Source organism: Grammomys surdaster, unplaced genomic scaffold, assembly GCF_004785775.1.
Source record: "Grammomys surdaster isolate TR1022 unplaced genomic scaffold, NIH_TR_1.0 165, whole genome shotgun sequence".
Lineage (NCBI taxonomy): Eukaryota > Metazoa > Chordata > Mammalia > Rodentia > Muridae > Grammomys > Grammomys surdaster.
Genome location: NW_021604613.1, coordinates 7,801,558 through 7,821,821, shown reverse-complemented (window position 1 = coordinate 7,821,821; position 20,264 = coordinate 7,801,558). Strand labels below are relative to the sequence as shown.

The window sequence follows — 20,264 nt, the reverse complement described above, 5'->3', positions numbered from 1 at the left end:
AAGATAGGATCTTCTAGTTGATGCTTCTCCAAGTGTGCATCCAGTTTTCTAAGTACCACATGTAATAGAGACAGTGTTTTCAGCAATGTGTAATTTTGTTTTGTTGTTGAAATTCAGTGGCTATCTGGGCTTGTAGATCTCCATTCTATTCCATTGATCTGTACTTTAGTTTTTGGAATGCACCCTGCTTTAAATCCATGTGAGAACCCCCTAGCATCAAAGCCTGGTGGGTAGAAACCAAAGCAACATCCCTTTACTATGCCAATAATCCTTCTAATAAGCTGATTGTGTATTTGGGTGTTTGTGACACGTTCCATGTTTGCTCACTGAGTTTTTCTATTTTGCTAATTCTCTTGTCTTAATACAAAAACCCCTCAGATTTGGGTATGATAAAACTGCAATTCTTGCTGCAATGATCTAGACAAGTTGTGACATAAAATATATTTAAACCTTTTGAACAGAATGGTCAACAACAAGCAGTGTTGTGTGCTGCTCCTGAGTTTCGATGGGTCGCTCCTATGACGTCCTTTGATTACGGAACTAGTGACAAACAGGAGCAAGCACTGAGCTGTCTCTGTTGGCTTTCGCCAGTTACTGAGATCAGAAAGTATCTTCAAGGCTAAGGAGATCATGTTTGACATTGTGAACAATAAGGAAAATGTCGGGTTCTTGGCCACACATGATAGAAACTCCATACCTTCATTTATCAGTGGCCTAGAAATAGGTTCTACTCACATGTTCTCCATGTTGGAATGATGGAATTTCCTGCTTCCCCTTTTCTGTGCTGTTTCTTCTGCCTGGAGTCTTTCTCGGCCTTGGTTGCACATTCAAGTCACCTACCAAAAAATGGGTCCACTCCAGACCAGTTTAAAAAGAGTCTCTGGAGATGAAATTCAGACACTACTCCTGGCTTCGCAGATCAGGGGGGGATCCCACCAACTACAGTGCTGAAACTGTCCAGCCTATAATGTTGTCGTGTCCTTCATTCCACTCTCTGCCAACCACCTGCAAAGTCTGCCTCTGCACCCTGTCTCTGGGGTAAAGGCTCCTTGTCACTGTGAGTTAGGTTAGATCCCTTTTCTCTATGTCCTGAATATTTACCACCTTTAGATCCTTGCCCCACTGGCTGTTGTCCCACCCTAGTCCAGGTGACAGATAAATAAACCCATGGCTGCATCCAGTCAAATGTGTGCTATAAGAAGTTAGCCAACGAAGATGCACAGAAAGCTGCTGGACTACACTGAGTGGTTGGGGTACACTGAGAAGGTGTCCAGGAGGAGGTAAATCTGCACTGTAGAAAATGCAGAGCTGATGGGGCATATTCCAAGGGTCAAGGTATTCAGTAGAGCAAGCACTGAGCTCACAGTGTCGATGAAGTAAAAGACATGAACAGAAGTAGAGGAGGCTGAGTCTTCCGAGTCTTCATAGGTTTCTGACCCTAAGGCATGTGAGCAGCTGTTGCAGGCTATTTCATCACGCTGTGAACCCTGAGATTGTATTATTTACTGGAAAATCCTGTTTTAGCTGTGGAGTGGCTCAGCCTTAGGACACACCTTTAATCTAAGAGCTTTCTGCTTGAATATTGTAAACAGGATTAAATAAAGTCAACCACTGGTTAGGAAGCAGAGCAGACAAATAGTTGATGGAAGTGAATATAGGATTTTTATTAAGAAAAAAACCATAGAGAGTAAGAGGGAGTCAGGAAGACTGATAGAGAGACATACAGGAAATAAAAATGAGGAACATTTAGTTTGAAGGAGTCTTTTTGAGACAGCATGAGAGAGGGGGTTCATTCTAGGCTGTTAGCTGAAGAGGAAGGTCACATGGGTGCTTTCTCTGCCTCTCGGAGCAAGCAGGGTTTCATCCCAACATCTGCCTCTGGAGTCTTCATTGATAAAATTGAATAATTGAGATTTTATTTTAAAACAACAGGCAGCACACTGGCAAATATACAAAAACCAATAAGTGAGAATTTCAAAGGAAGCCAAACTCAAGTAGGTATTTATTAGCTTGTAGATTATTTGGTGACCAGAACTAGACTGTTGCTGTTTTATTGTCATGTATATAGGTGGTCCAGAAGGGCTGGGAAGAGGGCAGCTACAGAGGGCTAAGGCGGCACTGAGAGGGAAACAGTATTTTCAGCGAGTGTAATTGTGAAGCAGAGAGATCATTCTAGAGCTGCAGGGACTATGACTAGTTTTCCAGAGAACATTAAATTAACGTATTTATTGGGAAATACCAAGAAAGGAATAATTTTAAAGATGCATCCTATGCATGGGTATGCACAACCACGCACCAGCCTCTCCACTAGTTAGGTATCTGGGTAGAGTGGATATCAGCAGATAGCCCTTGATAGGCACTTTAAACAGGTAAATTTCCTGTTTCTTCCTGCAGGATAGTAGCTCCTTAACACAAAAATATTTCACTCATAGCATATCAGAGAAATGCCCTTTCTTCTTGACTCTCTCTTAAGATTATTTCATATGACACCCCTAAGTAACCTTAAAGCTTTACTACTAGCTTGTAGTAAAGGTTGTTTCCAACCTCATTCAGTGTAACTGATTTCACTGCTAAAGAATCATCAGAAATTGGACCAGTTGGAATTGGGAATACGTAAACTGTTTTAAGTATTTTATTTCTGACTGTCAAAAGCTTTTATGGCTTTTTAATCCAAAAGTCAGGCTTGCCTATACCGTTTTTGGCTAACATCAACATCCAGGCTTTCCTGGCTGTCATCTCTGTGATTTCTATTTTCATTCATATGACTGCCACAATATGTGTTCAATGAATGGAACCTTAAATCGCACACACAGACCCTTTCTTGGTGGAAAAAAACAATGCATTTTCAAAACACATTCTTTCACTTGTAGGTCACATTGTTAAACTTCATGATAACTCCTGAGGGAATGCAAGATCAGCTTTTGGGAATTGTAGTGGCACGGGAAAGGCCAGACCTCGAAGAAGAAAAGCAAGCCTTAATACTACAAGGAGCCGAGAACAAAAGGTTTGGAACATCATGAAGTGCAGAGTGATTATTTATTTTGTGGTTATAGTATAGTGCATTTAAGCATCTGTTTAGTTAGATTGAATGTATATACCAAATGAGAATTTGGTTTAAGGTTAAATTTTTGTATTTACTTATGCATGCGTGTGTGTGTGTGTGTGTGTGTGTGTGTGTGTGTGTGTGTGTGCATGCGCGCTCGTGCCTTGTGTATGGGTGTCTCTAGAGGCAAGAAAAGGGTGAGAATGGCAGAGGAACCACTGGAAATAGAGTTAAAGACAGTTGTGAGCTGCCTGGTATGGGTGCTGGGAATTGAACCCAAGTCCTGAAAGAACAACTTACTCTTAACTGCCATGCTGTCTCTCCAGCTCATTCCCCATATGGAATGCAGGGCCTACAGAGCCTCTCCATTAACTTAGAAAACTGCATTGCTGAGTCTTTTTCTCAGATACGGGAGGAACATGGAGGCTTACCACAGACATGGGCATGGGTCTTCAGTTCCTCAATAAAGGTACTACATAGAAGTTTCTGGGTTCACTGTGCAACCAAAGTGATCTGTTTTCTTTGGGGGCATAGTATCTATGTCACATTAAACTTTCAAATCATGTAAAAATTCAGGAAGTAAATGAAGTGGTACCTTGAGTTCCCTCTCAGCCGAGGTACTGGGTGGCAGAGATGCCCTATTTCTCTCACGGTATCACAGGAGTGATCATTAAAGGGAGATGAGCAGGAAGGCCATGTCCTAGTGACATTTCACAAGATAAGAAATTAATCTCACAGCATCCCTTTTCCAGATAATTGTCATGGCATGACACATTTCTTTAGGTTACAAGGTCTCTGTTTCTTAGAGAAGACTGCACACTTCAGGTGATTTTTAAACCATTTCTTTTCTGAGGAAGCTGTGCTTCATTCTAGGCAGTTAAAGGAAATCGAAGACAAGATTTTAGAAGTCCTGTCATCTTCGGAAGGCAATATATTAGAAGATGAGACTGCGATTAAGATATTATCATCCTCCAAGGCTTTAGCGAATGAGATTTCTCAGAAGCAGGAAGTGGCTGAGGAGACAGAGAAAAAGATTGACAACACCCGCATGGGCTATCGGCCAATAGCTATCCATTCTTCCATCCTATTCTTCTCCATCGCTGATCTAGCCAACATTGAGCCCATGTACCAGTATTCACTGACCTGGTTTATTAACCTGTTCATCCTGTCCATTGAAAATTCAGAAAAATCAGACGTCTTATCAAAAAGGTATGCAAAGGGGCTGCTAGTCTTACACTAGGGAAAATGACGGGTTTGATTATCATTGCGGGATGGCGTGAATGTCACAGCCATGAACCTTAAGGGAGCTTGACTCATCGTTTTCCCAGAAATAGAACAGATGTGTGTAGCTTCAGCTGGGAAACGATGGTTTACAGAGCTGTGGGTGAAGGGGCTCTAGTCAGCTCAAGCATGGCAAACATGGCTCTGGCAGGCCTTGCTCTTCTCTCCCACTCCCTCTGCCTTGCAGAGGGAGTAAAAACCCTTAGATTACACTCCTGAAGTCAATCAGCAGATGTCTATTCCCTTACTTGGCCACTTCCTCTTCCTAAGGCTGACCGCCAAGGTCCAGCTGTATCAAACACCCACTTTGGCTCACCTAATTAAATGACCAATTAAAATTAGATATCAAACACTGGGTTTTCCCCTTTATCTTTGTAAATTGACATTTTCCTAGGTGCCTCTTCTGTCTCCTCTTTTTTTTTTTTTTTTTTTAAATTTTTAAAGAATTATTTATTTATTTAATGTATGTGAGTACACTGTTGCTATCTTCAGATACACCAGAAGAGGGTACAGATGGTCATGAGCCACCATGTGGTTGCTGGGAATTGAACTCAGGACCTCTGGAAGAGCAGTCAGTGCTCTTAACCGCTGAGCCATCTCTCCAGCCCCTTCTGTCTCCTCTTTACCCAGAGGCAGTCCTCTGTCCTCCCCCCTCTCCTGTAGGACAAATAGTCCTTTCCCCCTCTCCTTTATTTCCTCCTTCCTCCTCTCTTCTATGGCTTCTGCTTATCTCTTATTCCCTGTTCTTTGTCTCTCTGGGGCAAATAAATCTCCTTTGTGCTGACAACTTGGTCTTAGGATATCCTGAACCAATACTGAACCCTTCAGTAGGGTTGTAATATAATTCTAGAAAAAGGAAGCAATTAGCTTTATTTACCATTTGCAGATTCCCTTGTTGACTGCAGGGACAGAGAGTTTTGTCCTCCAATGATAAGCAGACACTCTCTCAGCCGCCTCTAAAACTACAGTTTTACATTTGGGTTTACTACATCGAAACTCTGCCAGCTACCGGGGCAAAACCAAACATCTGATATTGATTATTTTTGATAATCACACAACTTCTTTTTATATTATGATTATCTATAGAAATCACATTATTTACTATTGAATAGTATATAAAAAGCAAAAGCATTAAGTGACAGGTTATTTCTCAGCCTCGAGTGAAATGAACCAATTCAAGCCAGATTAGATTACACTAAAGGTAGATTCATTGGGCAGCTGCTCTCAGGTGGTAAGTTCACTGGCCCCAAGGACCAAGGCCCAGGAAATCGCCATGGGGAAAAGGTAGGGGGTAAGAGAGGGATAGAAAAAGAAAGAAAGGGGCACTTGTGCAGAGAGAGAAGAGGAAAAGAAGAGCAAGAAACCAAAATGTCTGGATTATATAAAGAAGTTTTGGGGGGGGGGGAAGGGCAGCCCAGCCCCTGGGCTGGAAAGTTCAAGGTTGGAGGCAAATTACACCAGGTAGGGACTGAGGGATGCTGGGAGAACCTGGAGGCCAGGACTGCTTTCGAATATAAAATATGCACCTCGGTCCCTTGTCTTGGAGTCAGAAACCAAACATTAAGATCTTGTTTAAGCTCAAGTCAATGAGAAGATAAAATTCATTTGACTTGTTAGTGAGAGAAGTTTTCAGTGTGGCATTTGTTTCTAATTTTTAGTGTTTGTTTCTAGTCCTTGAAGTTTTCAAGCTAGTGAGGATTACTGAAGAAAAAGGAAGCTGACGGTGATTGCTTAAAAAACTTTCCATATGTTTGCAGTTAATTAGACACACACATCTGTTTTCTTCGCTGGATTTGAAGTTCTGAGACAGGGTGCTTATTTATTTTGCTCGCTGTATGCTTGTGCATGTACATGTGTGTGTGTGTGTGTGTGTGCGTGTGCCCGTGTGTGTGATGCATGATTGCCTATGAGAGCAGGAGCCTGTCACAGCACACATGGGGATTAGACTTTAGGAGTTGGTCCCTACCTTGTTCTTGTTTAAGGCCAGGACTCTCGGGTCGTTCAATGCTGTGTACTCCAGGCTAGCTGATCTGGGGTAGCAGAGGGCTTTCCCTTTCTCAGCCTCCCATTTTATAATCAGGCAATACCACACCCAGCTTTCTGTGGCCTCTAGGGATTTGAACTGAGGTCCTCAGGCTTGCGTGGCAAGGGTATTTTACCTGCTGAGTCATCTCTCTGTCTCACCATGATCCTTTTCAGTGCAGTTCTTAATCTCAACTTTGTTCAGCTCAGTAGTCATCTGGGCAGTAGCTGCCCAGTGCAGAGGCAGGTAGAGCTCTGAGTTTGAGGCTAACCTGGTCTACACTGCACAGTTCCAGGACAGCCAAGGCTACACAGTGAAACCTTGTCTTGAAAAAAGAAAGAAGGAAGGAAAGAAAGAAAGAAAGAAAAAAGGAAAGAAAGAGAAAAAAAGAAAGGAAGGAAGAAAGAAGGGAAAAACAAAACAAACAACAAACTAAACCAAACAAAACATACAAAAAACATACAAAAAAAAAAAACCATTAGCTACCACAATGTTATCTTCTTTGTAGTCTAAAGTCTGGCCATTCTTTGGAGTCTATAAGAAGAGAATTGCTCTGACCACCCATGAAGTGCAGGTTTTTTGTTTTGTTTTGTTTTTTGTTTTTTGGGTTTTTTTTGGTACAAAATTGAAAAGTTACAATGACTCCATGCTTCAAATGGATTTTTTTTTTTTTTTTACCCCAAAATACTCACCCCCACCCCGGGGGGGGGGGGTTTTTTTTTTTTTTTTCATACCAGTAACAAAGCTCTTGAAATTAAAGAAAAGCAAATCCCTTTTACCTTAATATATGATTTGGATAAAAATGTAGAAAACAAACACAGCTTTTTATTTGTAGTTAAAATCCTTATGAAAACCATACATGTGACTACTGTAAATATGAAGTATAGAAAGACTAATAGAGAAGATGAAATTAAAATTTTCCTTGAAGATAGCGTTATGTCTACAGAAACGTGCAGAAATGAGTTTTTACAAGGAAGCATGCTTGTGTAGCTAGCTCCCAGCTCCAGACAGACAGCATTATCAGCCCGAGCCCTTTGCAGTCCCTCCCTCCCGCAGGGGAGCCACTGTCCGGTTTGCAGTACTAGGAGGAGATTTGCCTGTTTTAGAAGCTTGTCTAAACAGACCCAGCGAATGTGTTCTCTGGACTGGCATTTCGCACTCAACCCCTCATCCATGGAACTGATGAGTATCATTTTGTGTAGTGCAGCTTTCATGTTTAAATGTGCGCTTATTGTTAGGGAAGGCTAATTAAAATCTAAATCTTCTCCTAACGCAGGCATCCTCTCCAGAAAGGCATTAGAGGAAGAAAGCAGTTTGAAAACTGAGTAAGCATTAAACCAGAGTGTGCTATGCATCACAGGCAATGTGCAGGGAGATTGCAAAGAGACATAGTGGTCTCACCCCTCTTGGTAACCGAGCACAGAGTCAGAGTCCCGAGTCACTCTGCCTGCTAACTGAGGGGACCATCTGTGTTAGCAAATTAACTTTAGTAAGAGGAAGAACAGATTTTCACACTTAACATAGGAGGAGATGTCTTTGTACCATAAAGCAAGGAGTCTGGTGAAGCTGGGGTAACTGTCCTTCCACAGGAGTTGGGTTTATGCCTCAAAGCAACGGCTTCCAGGACATTGGCAGACATTTAAGATATTCCTGGGTCTTAAAGCAAGTCTTGACTAGGTTTTGAAGTAATTGTTTTTTTACAATATACATTTTTAAATATTATATATTCTAAGTACTATACATTTCTCTGTGATATACATTCATTAGGTAACACCACTTGCCTTGCAACCCTGGCTTGAGTTCCATCCCCAGACCCATGGTGAAGGGGGAAGGGACTCCCGAAAGTCGTCCTCTGACCTCCACAGGTGCACTGTGGCGTGTGTGCACCCACACCTATCTTTCACACACACACCAATATATAAAATCAAAGAGTTTACAAGCATCAGAGAGTACAAAATACTTAGAAAAATATCAGTTCTTTAATTTGAGGCTCTAAGAAAAGAGAGGTAAGGGGTGGACTATCCCTTTATTTTCAGCAGGAGAAAGAAGCTCTTTCACTTACTTTTTAAACATTTGTTTGGCCTGACACTGTACCTAAAACTAATGGTCCCTTCTGCTGTTGAGAATATGGGATTTCAGTCCAGGGCCACAGTGGATGTTACAAAGAAGCATAGTGGTCTCACCCCTTATAACCAAGCACAGACTCACACGTCCGACGAGTATCCCCGTGCATGGCTTTTGGTGCTGATTCACGCACATTTGTGGTGGATTGAATGGAATGCAACTGACACGGGGCACACATTTGTGTGTGTTCTCTTGTTATACCAAGAACCTTTTCATCATTTTCTCCCAGCAAAATAAGAGTTCTAATCAAAAAGCTAACTGCTAATCAAAGATTAAAGAGAGAACAAATCCTCATAGAAATGATTTATGATATCCCAGTTATTGATAAACATGGTATTTGTGGGAGTTTAGCAGTTCTTAGACTCAGCTATCCCCAAAGTACAGGAAGCATGGGACTGTTCATACAAGCCTGCCTACCAAAGATGTTTTTTTTTCCCAAATCTTAGTATTACTCTAGTATCCTCTCTTGTTCCTCTTACTGAAGTGTATAACTGCACTCTTATTTGCCTTTTGATGGCTGTGCTTCATGATCATTTAAGTGTGACACCAAGAGTAATATATCATGAACATTGTAGCAGATACTCTGAAATTGCCATAATAAAGTGTGTTATTCATTGAAGTTGATGAATTAGTGTTTATGTAGGAAATACTAAAATAACTGTAGTTTAAAAAAAAGCAAACAAAAACAGGAAATGCAGAAAAAAAGATCTAAGTAGGGCACTGTTTTATTAAAGGAGTCAAACTACAACTTTTCTAAATAAGTGTGCATACATAAATGTATACACATGTGCGAGCATACAGGTACACAGAGTGTTTTTATGTCTCTGTTACTTCTATCAATATTCCTGTCTAACACAATTTTTAGAAGCTGTTCAATAGACCATATTATGGACATAATTTTGTAAGACTTGTAAGTATTATAAATACTGTTAAAATAAATACAAATATCTGCACTGTTAACTATCTTCCTCATTTAAGTTCCTTTACTATAAGTTTATTTAAATATAAAACTCCATTAGAGAAACTTGAATTGTCTCATATCATTAGACAACTTACCAATATTTGTAGCTGCTTATATTATGAATGCTAAGTATGTTCCCCCAAAAAACTATTTACACAAGAAGATCTGCATGCAGCTTCTCTGAACTTGCCCCCAGTTGGCTCTGGTTAGTAAATTAAAATGCCAACAGCCAATAGCTGGGGAGGACAGACAGAGGTGAGGTTTTAGGATTTCCTGGGCTTGGGATCAGAAGGAAATCCCCATGTGGGAAGAGTGTGGAGGAGACTAGATTCATCAGAGTGCAGGCCAGAGAGGCATAGCTGCCACGTGAAAGAACCCACAGGACTGCTCAACTGGGCCCAGAGCAGCCAAGACAGAACACAGAATTAGTAAGTAATAACTCGGGAGTAACCACGTGGAGGTTCAGCAGTGGCCCAGCTATCGAGCTGTTTAAGGAAGGCATATTAAAATATAAAGGCTGTGTTTGTCTTTCATTCGGGAACATAAAAGCATTGAGATGGGTAGCGAACCACGCCCTGGGGATTTATTAATTTTTTTCTACAAACACTGGATAAATTTTAGTCTTTTAGCCCCACTGAAGTATATCATTAAAATATAGTATTTTAATCTTTATCACCAGTGAGAGTGAATTTGAGCTTGGAATAGTTTTGGAGGAAGAGTAAGGATAGGGAAAGCCAGGAGGATTCTGGGAGGATAGGAGCGGGGGTGGGGGTGGGTGACAGGAATTGCAGCACAGCCAATGACTGCCTAAGGCTTTTCCCCTCCCAACTACAACCCATGGTTTCTAGAATTGCACTAGAAACCCCTTTTATAAAGACATGTGCTAATCTAATTGTATAACAGCAGTGACTCCTGGTTTGACCTTGTCAGGGTAGCCCAGTCAAGGTATCTTTTGAGCCACCTCAAGTATCTCCCATAGTAAGAGAAAAAGAAAGACACAAAACCAACGACCTTTTTGGTGACTGATCTGTCTAGTCTTATATCAACTTGACACACAAACTGAGTTATCTGAAACGAGAGAACCTCAATTGAGAAAATGCCTCTATAAGATCTGGCTGTGAGGCATTTTCTTAATTAGTTATTGATGGGGATGGGGAGGAGGACCCAGCCCACTGTAGGTGGTGCCACCTCTGAGTTCTATAAGGAAGTAGGCTGAGCATGGCAAGGAAAGCAAGCCAGTGAGCAGCACCCTCCATGGCCTCTGCATCAGCTCCAGACTCCAGGTTCCCGCCCTGTTTGAGTTCCTGTCCTGACTTCCTTCAATGGTGAACAGTGATGTGGAAGTGTAAGCCAAATACACCCCTCCTTCCCAGACTTGCCTTTTGGTCATAGTGTTTCATCACAGCAATAGAAATCCTAACTAAGACGGTGACCTTTGAGGTACAATTTAGAACCACCAAAATGATACACATGGTTAATGCTAAGACAATTAATTGCTTACTCTTCCTCCGCCAGGCCTGTGCCTACACGTGGATCTGTTTTACTGGCCTCTGCTCTCCTCTTGGGGAGCACGGGAGTATCTCAATAATCATTTGTACTTAAGCCTCTATTAAAATATCTTTAATAAAATCACCAACTCAACTTTGTAAACTGACCATTCCTTAAATTTATTTTGGTATTGAAGCCAAGAATCTTGGTTTGGCCTGAGGTGAAGTTCTTAACTTGACAAGGGAAGGCCTTGGGCTGCTGGCAGGTGCAGTGTCTGTCCCCTCTCCAACGGCATTGTGATCATTAAGAACAAGAAGGGGAAACTTTCTTGAGGTGTACACTTTTTAACTCTATTCTAAGAAGACAGACTCTGAGTCACTTTGTATTAATTATACTACTACAGGGCAGACAGGTTTCATGTGTGAGAAGACCTATTGGCATGACAGTGGAAACAGGGATAAAATGCTTATTTTAAATCTAAACCTCGGCTGTATTTCAAGAACTTCTGTCTTGCTACACTGTTTCTCAGCTAAAAAAAGATGTGTCCTTTTGCTGTCATTCTCTGATGGCAGTGCTGGTGTAGGAGAAAATAGTTAAGGAAATAAACGAGAGGAAAAATGGAAATCAAAACAAAACACCAATTACGATGAGTCCAAGCCAAGGGCAGTGGTATGAAAATAGCTAAACTCTTGTCACAGATGGGTAGAGATATTTCCCTTACTGCATTAAAAAACACCAGTATAATTTTGATTATTCATAAACTATGTTGCTTTTCTGTCAGATAATTGATCTGCTTAGAAGGTTTGAGGCATTAGTCTGTGTCTTTACAAATGTTTTTTTAGCTCTCTACAAGTGTTTTTTGTTGATAGAGGTTAAAAATTATAGTTTTTATGTCTGTGCATTAGCTATAATTTAAAATTTTGATTTCAATGATTATTTCATGAAATACTTATATTAAAATCAATGAAGCTTTGTGTTGAAATTAGGAACTATTCTGGATGCAGCTCACATGCACTATAACAATTTTTCATATGTCCATGTTTTCTCTCTCTGAAATGTAGTTTCATAAAGAAAAACACAGTTTAATCAAATCTACTAGTTTTTTTTGGCTCTGATAGATTCATGTTCTGTGTAGCATAGCATTAAGTTTTGCTATTAATTTAATACAAGCTATTAGTTTTATTCATTTAATGTAGTATGAAATATTTATAAGTATTTACTTTGTAAAAAGGTCAAATTTTGCCCCCTAATACAATATTTCATAGTTAAAACGTCTGTAATTTTTTTAATGGATTAAGATGCCAAGTACTTTTTTGTAAATGAAGGACTGAAGAAAAACATCAGTCAACAGTGAAACACAATTCAGTTCAAGTGCTTCTACCTTGTCTACCTCTCAAACTGGCAACCCAAGGAGTAAAGATCTTTGATTGTTTGGGTGGAAACTGAAAGAAATGACTCGAATGCAGGTCTAAGAGTGTGTCGGTGCAGCTTTAGCACTCCCTCCCGGTGACCCTGTTGTGTTTGCTCATCTCTTCTGTGATGGTTCTTAGGCTTCAGATTCTCAGGGATCATTTCACCTACTCACTCTACGTCAACATCTGCCGCTCGCTCTTTGAAAAGGACAAGATGCTGTTTTCCTTTTGTCTCACTGTGAATCTGCTGATACACGACAATGCGGTCAGTAAGGGTTCGGTCAGTAGGAGTGCAGTTGCTATAGTTACAGGGAGAAGGTCTGGGGTGTACCAACAGAGATATGATACAGTGTCAAAGATTCTCTGTGTCTTGATAACACAACTCAAAAGTTAACTCGGGAAAATTACAGCTCTAGACCCAGTTGTATTAACTGTTAGAGGAGGAGAATAATAGTAAGTCATTTTCTAATCTTTGGGGCAGATTAGAATATCATGTCTCTCCCTGGACAGAGGTAGAAATTGGATTCTTATAATCAGGAGGAGTAGCTTTCCCAGAGTATGCACCAGCAAAGCACCAAAACCTCCACAGTTTTATGGGGTAAAATTGAAGGTGGAATGTAAAGCTTACCATGAGTGTGGAGCCCCTTATCAATATCCTCCAAGCCTACTGATGTTTGTCTAGCTAAGTAACACTATCATGATATCATTGATTTATTTACTATTCCACATGGGAATATATACATATACTGATTAAAACAAGACAGTGAAATTAAGACAAAGAGAGACAAGACTGTATTTCAGAATAGTTAATATAAATTAAGAAGAATATGTTACTATCACTTAAACTTCTATGTATTTTAGTTTAAAAGGCTCTGTTTCTAGAGCCTTGTGTACTGGTATACACCTGTAATCCCTGCACTTAGGAAGGAGGATTCTGCTAGGGCAGGAGGATTGTGAGTCTGAGCAGAGCTAGGTCTGCACAGTGAGTTTGAGGATAACCTCAATATAATGCCCTATTCTTTAAAAAAAAAATGTTTCTATTAGAATGTACATGACCATGAATCTAACTTTACTAAATAATGTATTCTCATCTTTAAAAACTTTAACTTTGCAAATAACTGAGATCTAACCAGTTGGATTTAATCATCTTACTCAATGTAAGCTAAAATTAAATTCTTTTTATCTAAAAGATAGGAAGCACTTTACAAATGAAAGAGAAGCATCATAGTCTTCTTATACATTTATGTATTTGAGACTTGTAAAATCTCATGTTAATATCTTCATGGAATTAGGAAAAATACTTTTCCTTGTATTTCTTACAAACAATAGTGATTCATTATATTTTATAAAGAATAAATGAAAGTATGGTGTATTGTTGATTTTCTACCTTTCTACAATTTTTCAGAGCCAATATTTGGGACTGTAAACATTCATTTTGAGTAACATATTATTCGAGTAGAATATATTCAGGCCTTCATGTTTAGGCTAGTAATTCTAGAGAAAATGATCCAAAAGTAGCTATTTAAATGGACCTTAAAAAAAAAACTGGCCATGTTTGGTAGTTGGATTTTTTGTGACTAAATAGAAGGCCATATCAACTGTGTACTTTCATGAGAATCTGAAGGGACTGCTACTCTTCTACAATGGCTGTAACTAGGAAGACTTTCTGTATGACTCTCTATAATGTTTGTTTACCACAGATTAACAAAACAGAGTGGAGATTTCTGCTCACTGGTGGCATTGGGCTAGATAATCCTTATACCAACCCTTGCCCATGGCTTCCTCAAAAGTCCTGGGATGAGATTTGCCGACTAGATGATATACCTGCCTTCAAGACCATTCGAAGGGAGTTTATGCGCTTAAAGGATGGATGGAAAAAAGTATATGATAGTATGGTATGTTTTCACCCTTTTCCTTATTTCAAAGTTTTGCAGTGGAGAAGATAATGTTAAATATCACATCTTTACCTTTGTATAAAAAGCAAGATTCCATAAATTAATTTTAAAAAGAAATGAAAAAATAAAGAGGGGATGTGACTACTCCTAGGTGTGGGGGAGGAGAAAGTTTATTGTAGATGTGGTGGTTTGAATATGCTTGGCCCAGGAAGTGGCACTATTAGGAGGTGTGGCCTTGTTGGAGGAAGTGTGTTGCTATGGTGGTGGGCTTTGAGACCTTCTTCCTAGTTGCCTGAAAGTCAGTCTTCTCCTGGTTGACTTTGGATGAAGATGTAGAACTTTGAGCTCCTCCAGCCCCACATCTGTCTGGATGCTGCCATACTTCCTGCTATGATGACAATGATAGACTGTAAGCCAGCCCCAAGTAAATGTTGGCATTTTTAAGAATTTCCTTGGCCACAGTGTCTCATCACAGTGGTAACACCCAAACGAAGACAGAACTTGGTACCAGAGACTGGGGTATTGCTGTGATGGGCCTGACCAGGAGGAATGTGGATTTAGGGCCTTGGGGTTTGGAAAGTAGTGGAATGCTTTAAATAGTTCTTAATGGACCATCCTGATAGGAATATGGAAGACATTGTGCTGAAGGTGATTTGAACTGTGGGAGCCTAGCTCTAGAGGTTTCAGAGAAGAGGAATTTTGGTATGTTGCTTGCAGATCATTCTTATGATGATTTGGTAAAGAATGTGGCTGCTTTTTGCCCTTTTCTGAACAGTTTGCCTGAGGCTAAAATGAAGAGATTTGTATTAATTGCATTGACAAAGGAAGTCTCAGAAAAGCCCAGCATAGACTTATCCTCTGGTTTATTCTCATGAAGGGCATTTTAAGTGTAATCAAGTTTAGAAAGGAAAAATACAAAATTTATTTTCCTTTCAAAATGTATGGTTCAAGTAATAAAAGGGCACTAGGAAGTACAGTGAAGCTAAATTCTGTGTTAGAGGAGATAAACAGATTAAGAGAGTAATGACTTTGGGGCAAGATCCCACCTAGCTAAGCTTACTGTTTATTTTTGTTATTGAACAAGGAAAAGTTATTATTTGGTTATTATTTTCATTTGGACTTTAATCTGGAATAAACTACAATCCAGAAATGGAGAACACAGGTTTTTGATCCAGATATTGAGGAATGGTGGCCATGAAAAACTTAAGTCCAGGCACGGTAGGTACTACATGCCTTTAATCCCAGGAGATAGAGGCAAGCAGATCTCTGAGTTCAAGGCCAGCCTGGTGTATAGCAAATTCTTAGAGAAAGACTTAGGTCCAGGTGTGGTGATACATACCTTTAATCTCAGCATTTAAAAGACAGAGCCATGCAGATCACTGAGTTCAAGGTCATCTACAGAGCAAGTTCCAGGACAGCCAAGCTTAGTCCATAAAGGAGTTAAAAAACAAAGCTGGTGATGATGTAATAGAACAAGAGGGCCATGTTCCAGCCCCAACAAGCAGCAAAACTTGGCAGCTTCAGCCATGTGGCTCTGGCTTTAGAGTTAAGAATAGAATGGACTACTGGGATAATTGATGCTGGTTAGCTGGAGCTAAGAAATTGGCAGTGATTAAGAAGAGACCAGCATCACTGAGGGAAAATCTTCTGGGATGTGTTTTCTGAGAGCACAAAGAAGCTGTGTTCAGAGATAGCCAAGGTTGTACCTCATGCTGCAGCTGGACTTGGTAATATGTAAGAATTACCCAGGTGGTACTGGTTTTGAAGGGATGAAGGGGTTATGGAGAGCAGCTGAGGCTTATTACTATAAAAGGCCAGGAACGGCCATTGGTGAAGATTCAGCCTCAGCTGCAGTTGATGGCCCAGTACTGAAGGGGTCATGCAAAGATGTTAAAGCTTGGTATCATGGAGAGAGCCTATGAGAGGCTATTGGTGGAGCCTAGTTGCAGTAGAAGACCCCAGTGTATTGGAGATGCCAGTACCATGGAATGATCAATAAGAACAGCAGCGGCAGTGGAGTGGAGTCAAGCAAAGCCTAGAGTGCTACAGAGGGCAGAGCTGGAGAAATGATGCAATCCCTTTGGAGGAGCCTAGAAGATTGTCTGTGGATCCCAGACATTGGACCAAGAAAGTATAAAGTTGAAGTTGCTGGGTCAGAGCTGTGGGATAACTGCTGAGGAAAGCTGCTAACAGGGATTGGAAACAGCCCAAGAGAAAGAAATGTGTTTCAGTCAACAAAGATGAAAGGAGTTGTCGATGTGAAGAGCACTTTTAGATATCAAACATGGAGATGCTAAGTTTGGAGTTTGCCCAGCTGAATTTTGGTCCTGCTTTGGTCCAGTATTTCCTCAGTATGACATTTGGAATCTTAATGTATATCCTGTGATGTTGGAGGTTTGGGGTCTGCTCTTTTATTTTGATTTTATAGGGGATTACAGTTAGGTGATTGGATGAATCTCCGTAGAGACTTTGAACTTTGGACTTTCATCAATATTGAGACTGCTATAGACTATGGGGATTTTGGAAGTCGAACTAAGTGTATTTTATATTATGCTATGGCTAGGTTGGCCCTCATAGACTCATATCTCTGAACAAGTCTATGTGGGCCAGGGAGTAGAATGCAGTGGTTTGAAAATGCTTGGCCCAGAAAGTGGCACTATTAGAAAGTATGGCCTTGTTGGAGTAGGTGTGGCCTTGTTGGAGAAAGTGTGACTTTGAGACTTCCTCCTAGCTGCCTAAAAGTCAGTCTTTTCCTGGCTACCTTTGAATCAAGACATAGAACTTTAAACTCCTCAAGCCCCACGTCTGCCTGGATACTGTCATGCTACCTGCTGTGATAATAATGCACTAAACCTCTGAAACTGTGAACCAGACCTAATTAAATGTTTGCCTTTATAGGAGTTGCCTTGGTCATGGGGTCACTTCACAGCAATAAAACCCTAACTAAAACAATGGTCCCTTTTCAGCTTTACTTTGGCATAAAGGTTAAGAATTTTCCAGTTCTCAGTTATCATTTTCTGTTCTGTTTGTTCTCCTCTGATTTTTACTATTCTTGAACATAATAGGTAGCTGCTCTGTACAAAGACAGCTAGGTCTAACCAGAGTGAATTGGGTGGGTGGTAGCCCCTGGGGGCTAACAGCTGGCCTTACTTGGCTGCCTGTCATGTATAATAAAAAGTTCAGTCATTTGGGATGGGTGTGCTTTGGGTTTCTCCATATTGCTGATGGAAATATTTCCTAGAAACGACTATCTTTTTGTGAGTATTTCTTCTTAGTTTAAAATTGCAATTGTATTCACTGTGTGGAGCCAGGAGAGAAAAACCAGGTAACTTGTTCTGAAACTTTAAATGTTTATACATTGACATTAAATTTCCCCACAGCTTAAATAAAATAAAATGTATACAACTGTTCATATTTCAGGAATTATATGTCTTCTCTAAGTATATGCTTATTTGTAAAATATTATTACTATTAGAAATAATCTCTAACATTGACTTATGTACTATAATTTTAGGAGCCACACCATGAGATGTTTCCAGAAGATTGGGAGAATAAAGCAAACGACTTTCAAAGGATGCTTATTATCCGTTGCTTGAGGCCAGACAAGGTAAGTGTGGGCTTTGTTGAGCAGCTCTCATCCCACGCCCTCTCTGCACAGCCCAGACAAACTCCATTTCTTCATAGACTCAGGGTGGATGGAGCAATCTGCAGAAGTAACCCAGCCTCCATCTGATGGATTTCCTAACTGTGTCTACATTTGGGCTAACAGCTAATAGAATGTATTTTTGGTGATAAGTTTTTATGATTGCTCTTTATGAATTTGGTTCCTCTGTGTTGCCTGCTATAACCTCAGTTTAATTTTATTTTATTACTTTGGTGAAACTAGTCGATGGCATTAACGTCAAGTTTATATATCAGGACTTCTAGAGTGTTTTCTCTAAATGCGGGTCTATATTTATACACACCACACATCACACCACAGCATTTAGAAAACATGTGGAATATTTTAAAGTTTAGTCATTGTTGACATAAAAAGCAATATTAGTAATGTCATTTTAACTTCTTTAAATAATAAATATACAACCAGAAAAGCAGTAAACCTGCCCTTTCAATACTTATTAATGTCCTCATTTGCATTACAGTCTATAGAAAATGAATTTGCCTAAGTCTGTTGACCTGTATCCTCAGAGATGCCCATATAATGTGAACAGGAACTATCGTAACTGCCACTGTTACAAACAAATTAAAGTTTCACATAGTTACTTCACAACTCACAGTATCCACAATTTGGATTTGTTTTCAAAGAAAATGCTTACATTCCAACTCTTCCCTCATATAAAAGCAGAATGGTGAAAGTAATATATAATAGACTTTTTTATACATGTCAAGAATGACCTGAGGTAGAGGTGTTCCTTTCTCAGAGCTACAGTTGCCCAGCTAACATGTTTCCAGCTTTCAGGACCTAGCCAGGGCAAAATCTCTGGCATAGAAGGCTGTCCACTGTTTTAAGGTTTTACTCAGAATAAAGTCCAGCCTGCATTAGAGTTATCTTTATATAAAACAATTGTAGGATATATATTTAAGTTTTTTAAATAGAGGAAGTAGCCTAAAAAGTATCTATGGCTTATGAAAGTCATAGTTCTGCCCTGTCCTCTGTGGCTGAAGTAAATGAACACTTGTTTGATGTTTGTGAACTGATCAAATGCACCCTTTGATAACATTCAAAAGAATGGTTTTTCATAGAAACTTCAATGGGAAGCTTCAGATGTTCACTTTCCACTTTAAGATGAAGAAAATGAAATGCTCTCAGTGTTTTGTGGGCCTTTTCTTGGGCTAATGAACCATTTCCTAGCTGTGACAACTTCATTTGCATATATTCTTCTGCAGGTTTATGATTTTGAAATTTGACACTTTAATCTGAAAATAGATTAAGCTATTAAATAGATCAAATATTACTTTCCATATTCACTATGCTTTTGAAGGTGGGAGTTACATAGGCTGAGGTGATTTTTGTTTGGGGGGGGCTCTTTTTTTCTTTTGGCTAATGGTATTCTGTTGTTTTTGTTTTTGTTTTTTGTTTTTTTTTGGTTCAAGACAGGGTTTCTCTGTGTAGCCCTGGCTGTCCTGGAACTCACTCTGTAGACCAGGCTGGACTTGAACTCAGGAATCCGCCTGCCTCTGCCTCCCAAGTGCTGGGATTAAAGGCGTGCACCACCACTGCCAGGCTCTGTTTGTTTTTAAATCATAGTTAACCTTCTGTTTCATACTGATCTGTCCCATACCTTAACTTTCTGTCCTACAACATTTTCTAATCTATTCCTATTTTTCCCTTTTTTGGATACAAAACTTACAAAATTATATTTAGCAATATTTTAATTTTTCTTTTCCTTTAATTGCATCTAAAGTGGTGATGGTGAGTACAGGCCTGCCTTGGCTAGTTGATATTATGTAGCTGCCATGCAGTATTTTCCAAGACACTTCTGCCACCACACCTGCACACTTGTGTGTTGATGTTTTAAGTGCCATAAGACTTGCTCATTGTCCACACCTGCAGAGCGCCTGGATCACAGATAACTCTGCAGATTTGACAAATAAACTCATATGTGTTAAGTCACTGCAGCTTGGAATTCATTTACAACTACAGATATTTTCCATCTATCCTAAATGAAGGAATTAATTGTTCACAATTTTCTATACCACCATACCCATATAGGTTTTCAATAAAAAATAATTATTAGAATGCCATTATATTATCATGCTCTTTACACTTAGTGTTTCCAAGTACTCCAAGTTTTAGTGGTGAATTGATTATTTTGGAAGCTATTTACTTCATGGTGATATCTGCCTACTCTGCCTTTAAAAGGGTGGTTTCCCAGAGTTGAATGGTATTAGCCTAGCAAGGAGAACAGCACTATAAGAGACTAACATTTGAGATAGTAGCATATACATTTCATCTCTTTACTGTCTCTAGGTTAAAAGGTAATACATACATGTATATGTATATGTATATGTATATGTATATGTATATGTATATGTA

At 39.7% G+C, this 20,264-nt stretch overlaps 1 protein-coding gene across 1 annotated transcript in view; it reads left to right on the top strand.

Annotated features, from left to right (window-relative positions):
- Dnah7 (dynein axonemal heavy chain 7) overlaps positions 1 to 20,264 on the top strand; it is a 249,661-nt gene that overhangs the window by 186,481 nt on the left and 42,916 nt on the right. The window contains exons 49-53 of the mRNA XM_028765706.1: positions 2,871 to 3,004; positions 3,917 to 4,252; positions 12,471 to 12,597; positions 14,033 to 14,227; positions 17,742 to 17,834. Coding sequence (XP_028621539.1) covers positions 2,871 to 3,004; positions 3,917 to 4,252; positions 12,471 to 12,597; positions 14,033 to 14,227; positions 17,742 to 17,834 — 885 coding nt within the window. The remainder of the gene's footprint in view (positions 1 to 2,870; positions 3,005 to 3,916; positions 4,253 to 12,470; positions 12,598 to 14,032; positions 14,228 to 17,741; positions 17,835 to 20,264) is intronic.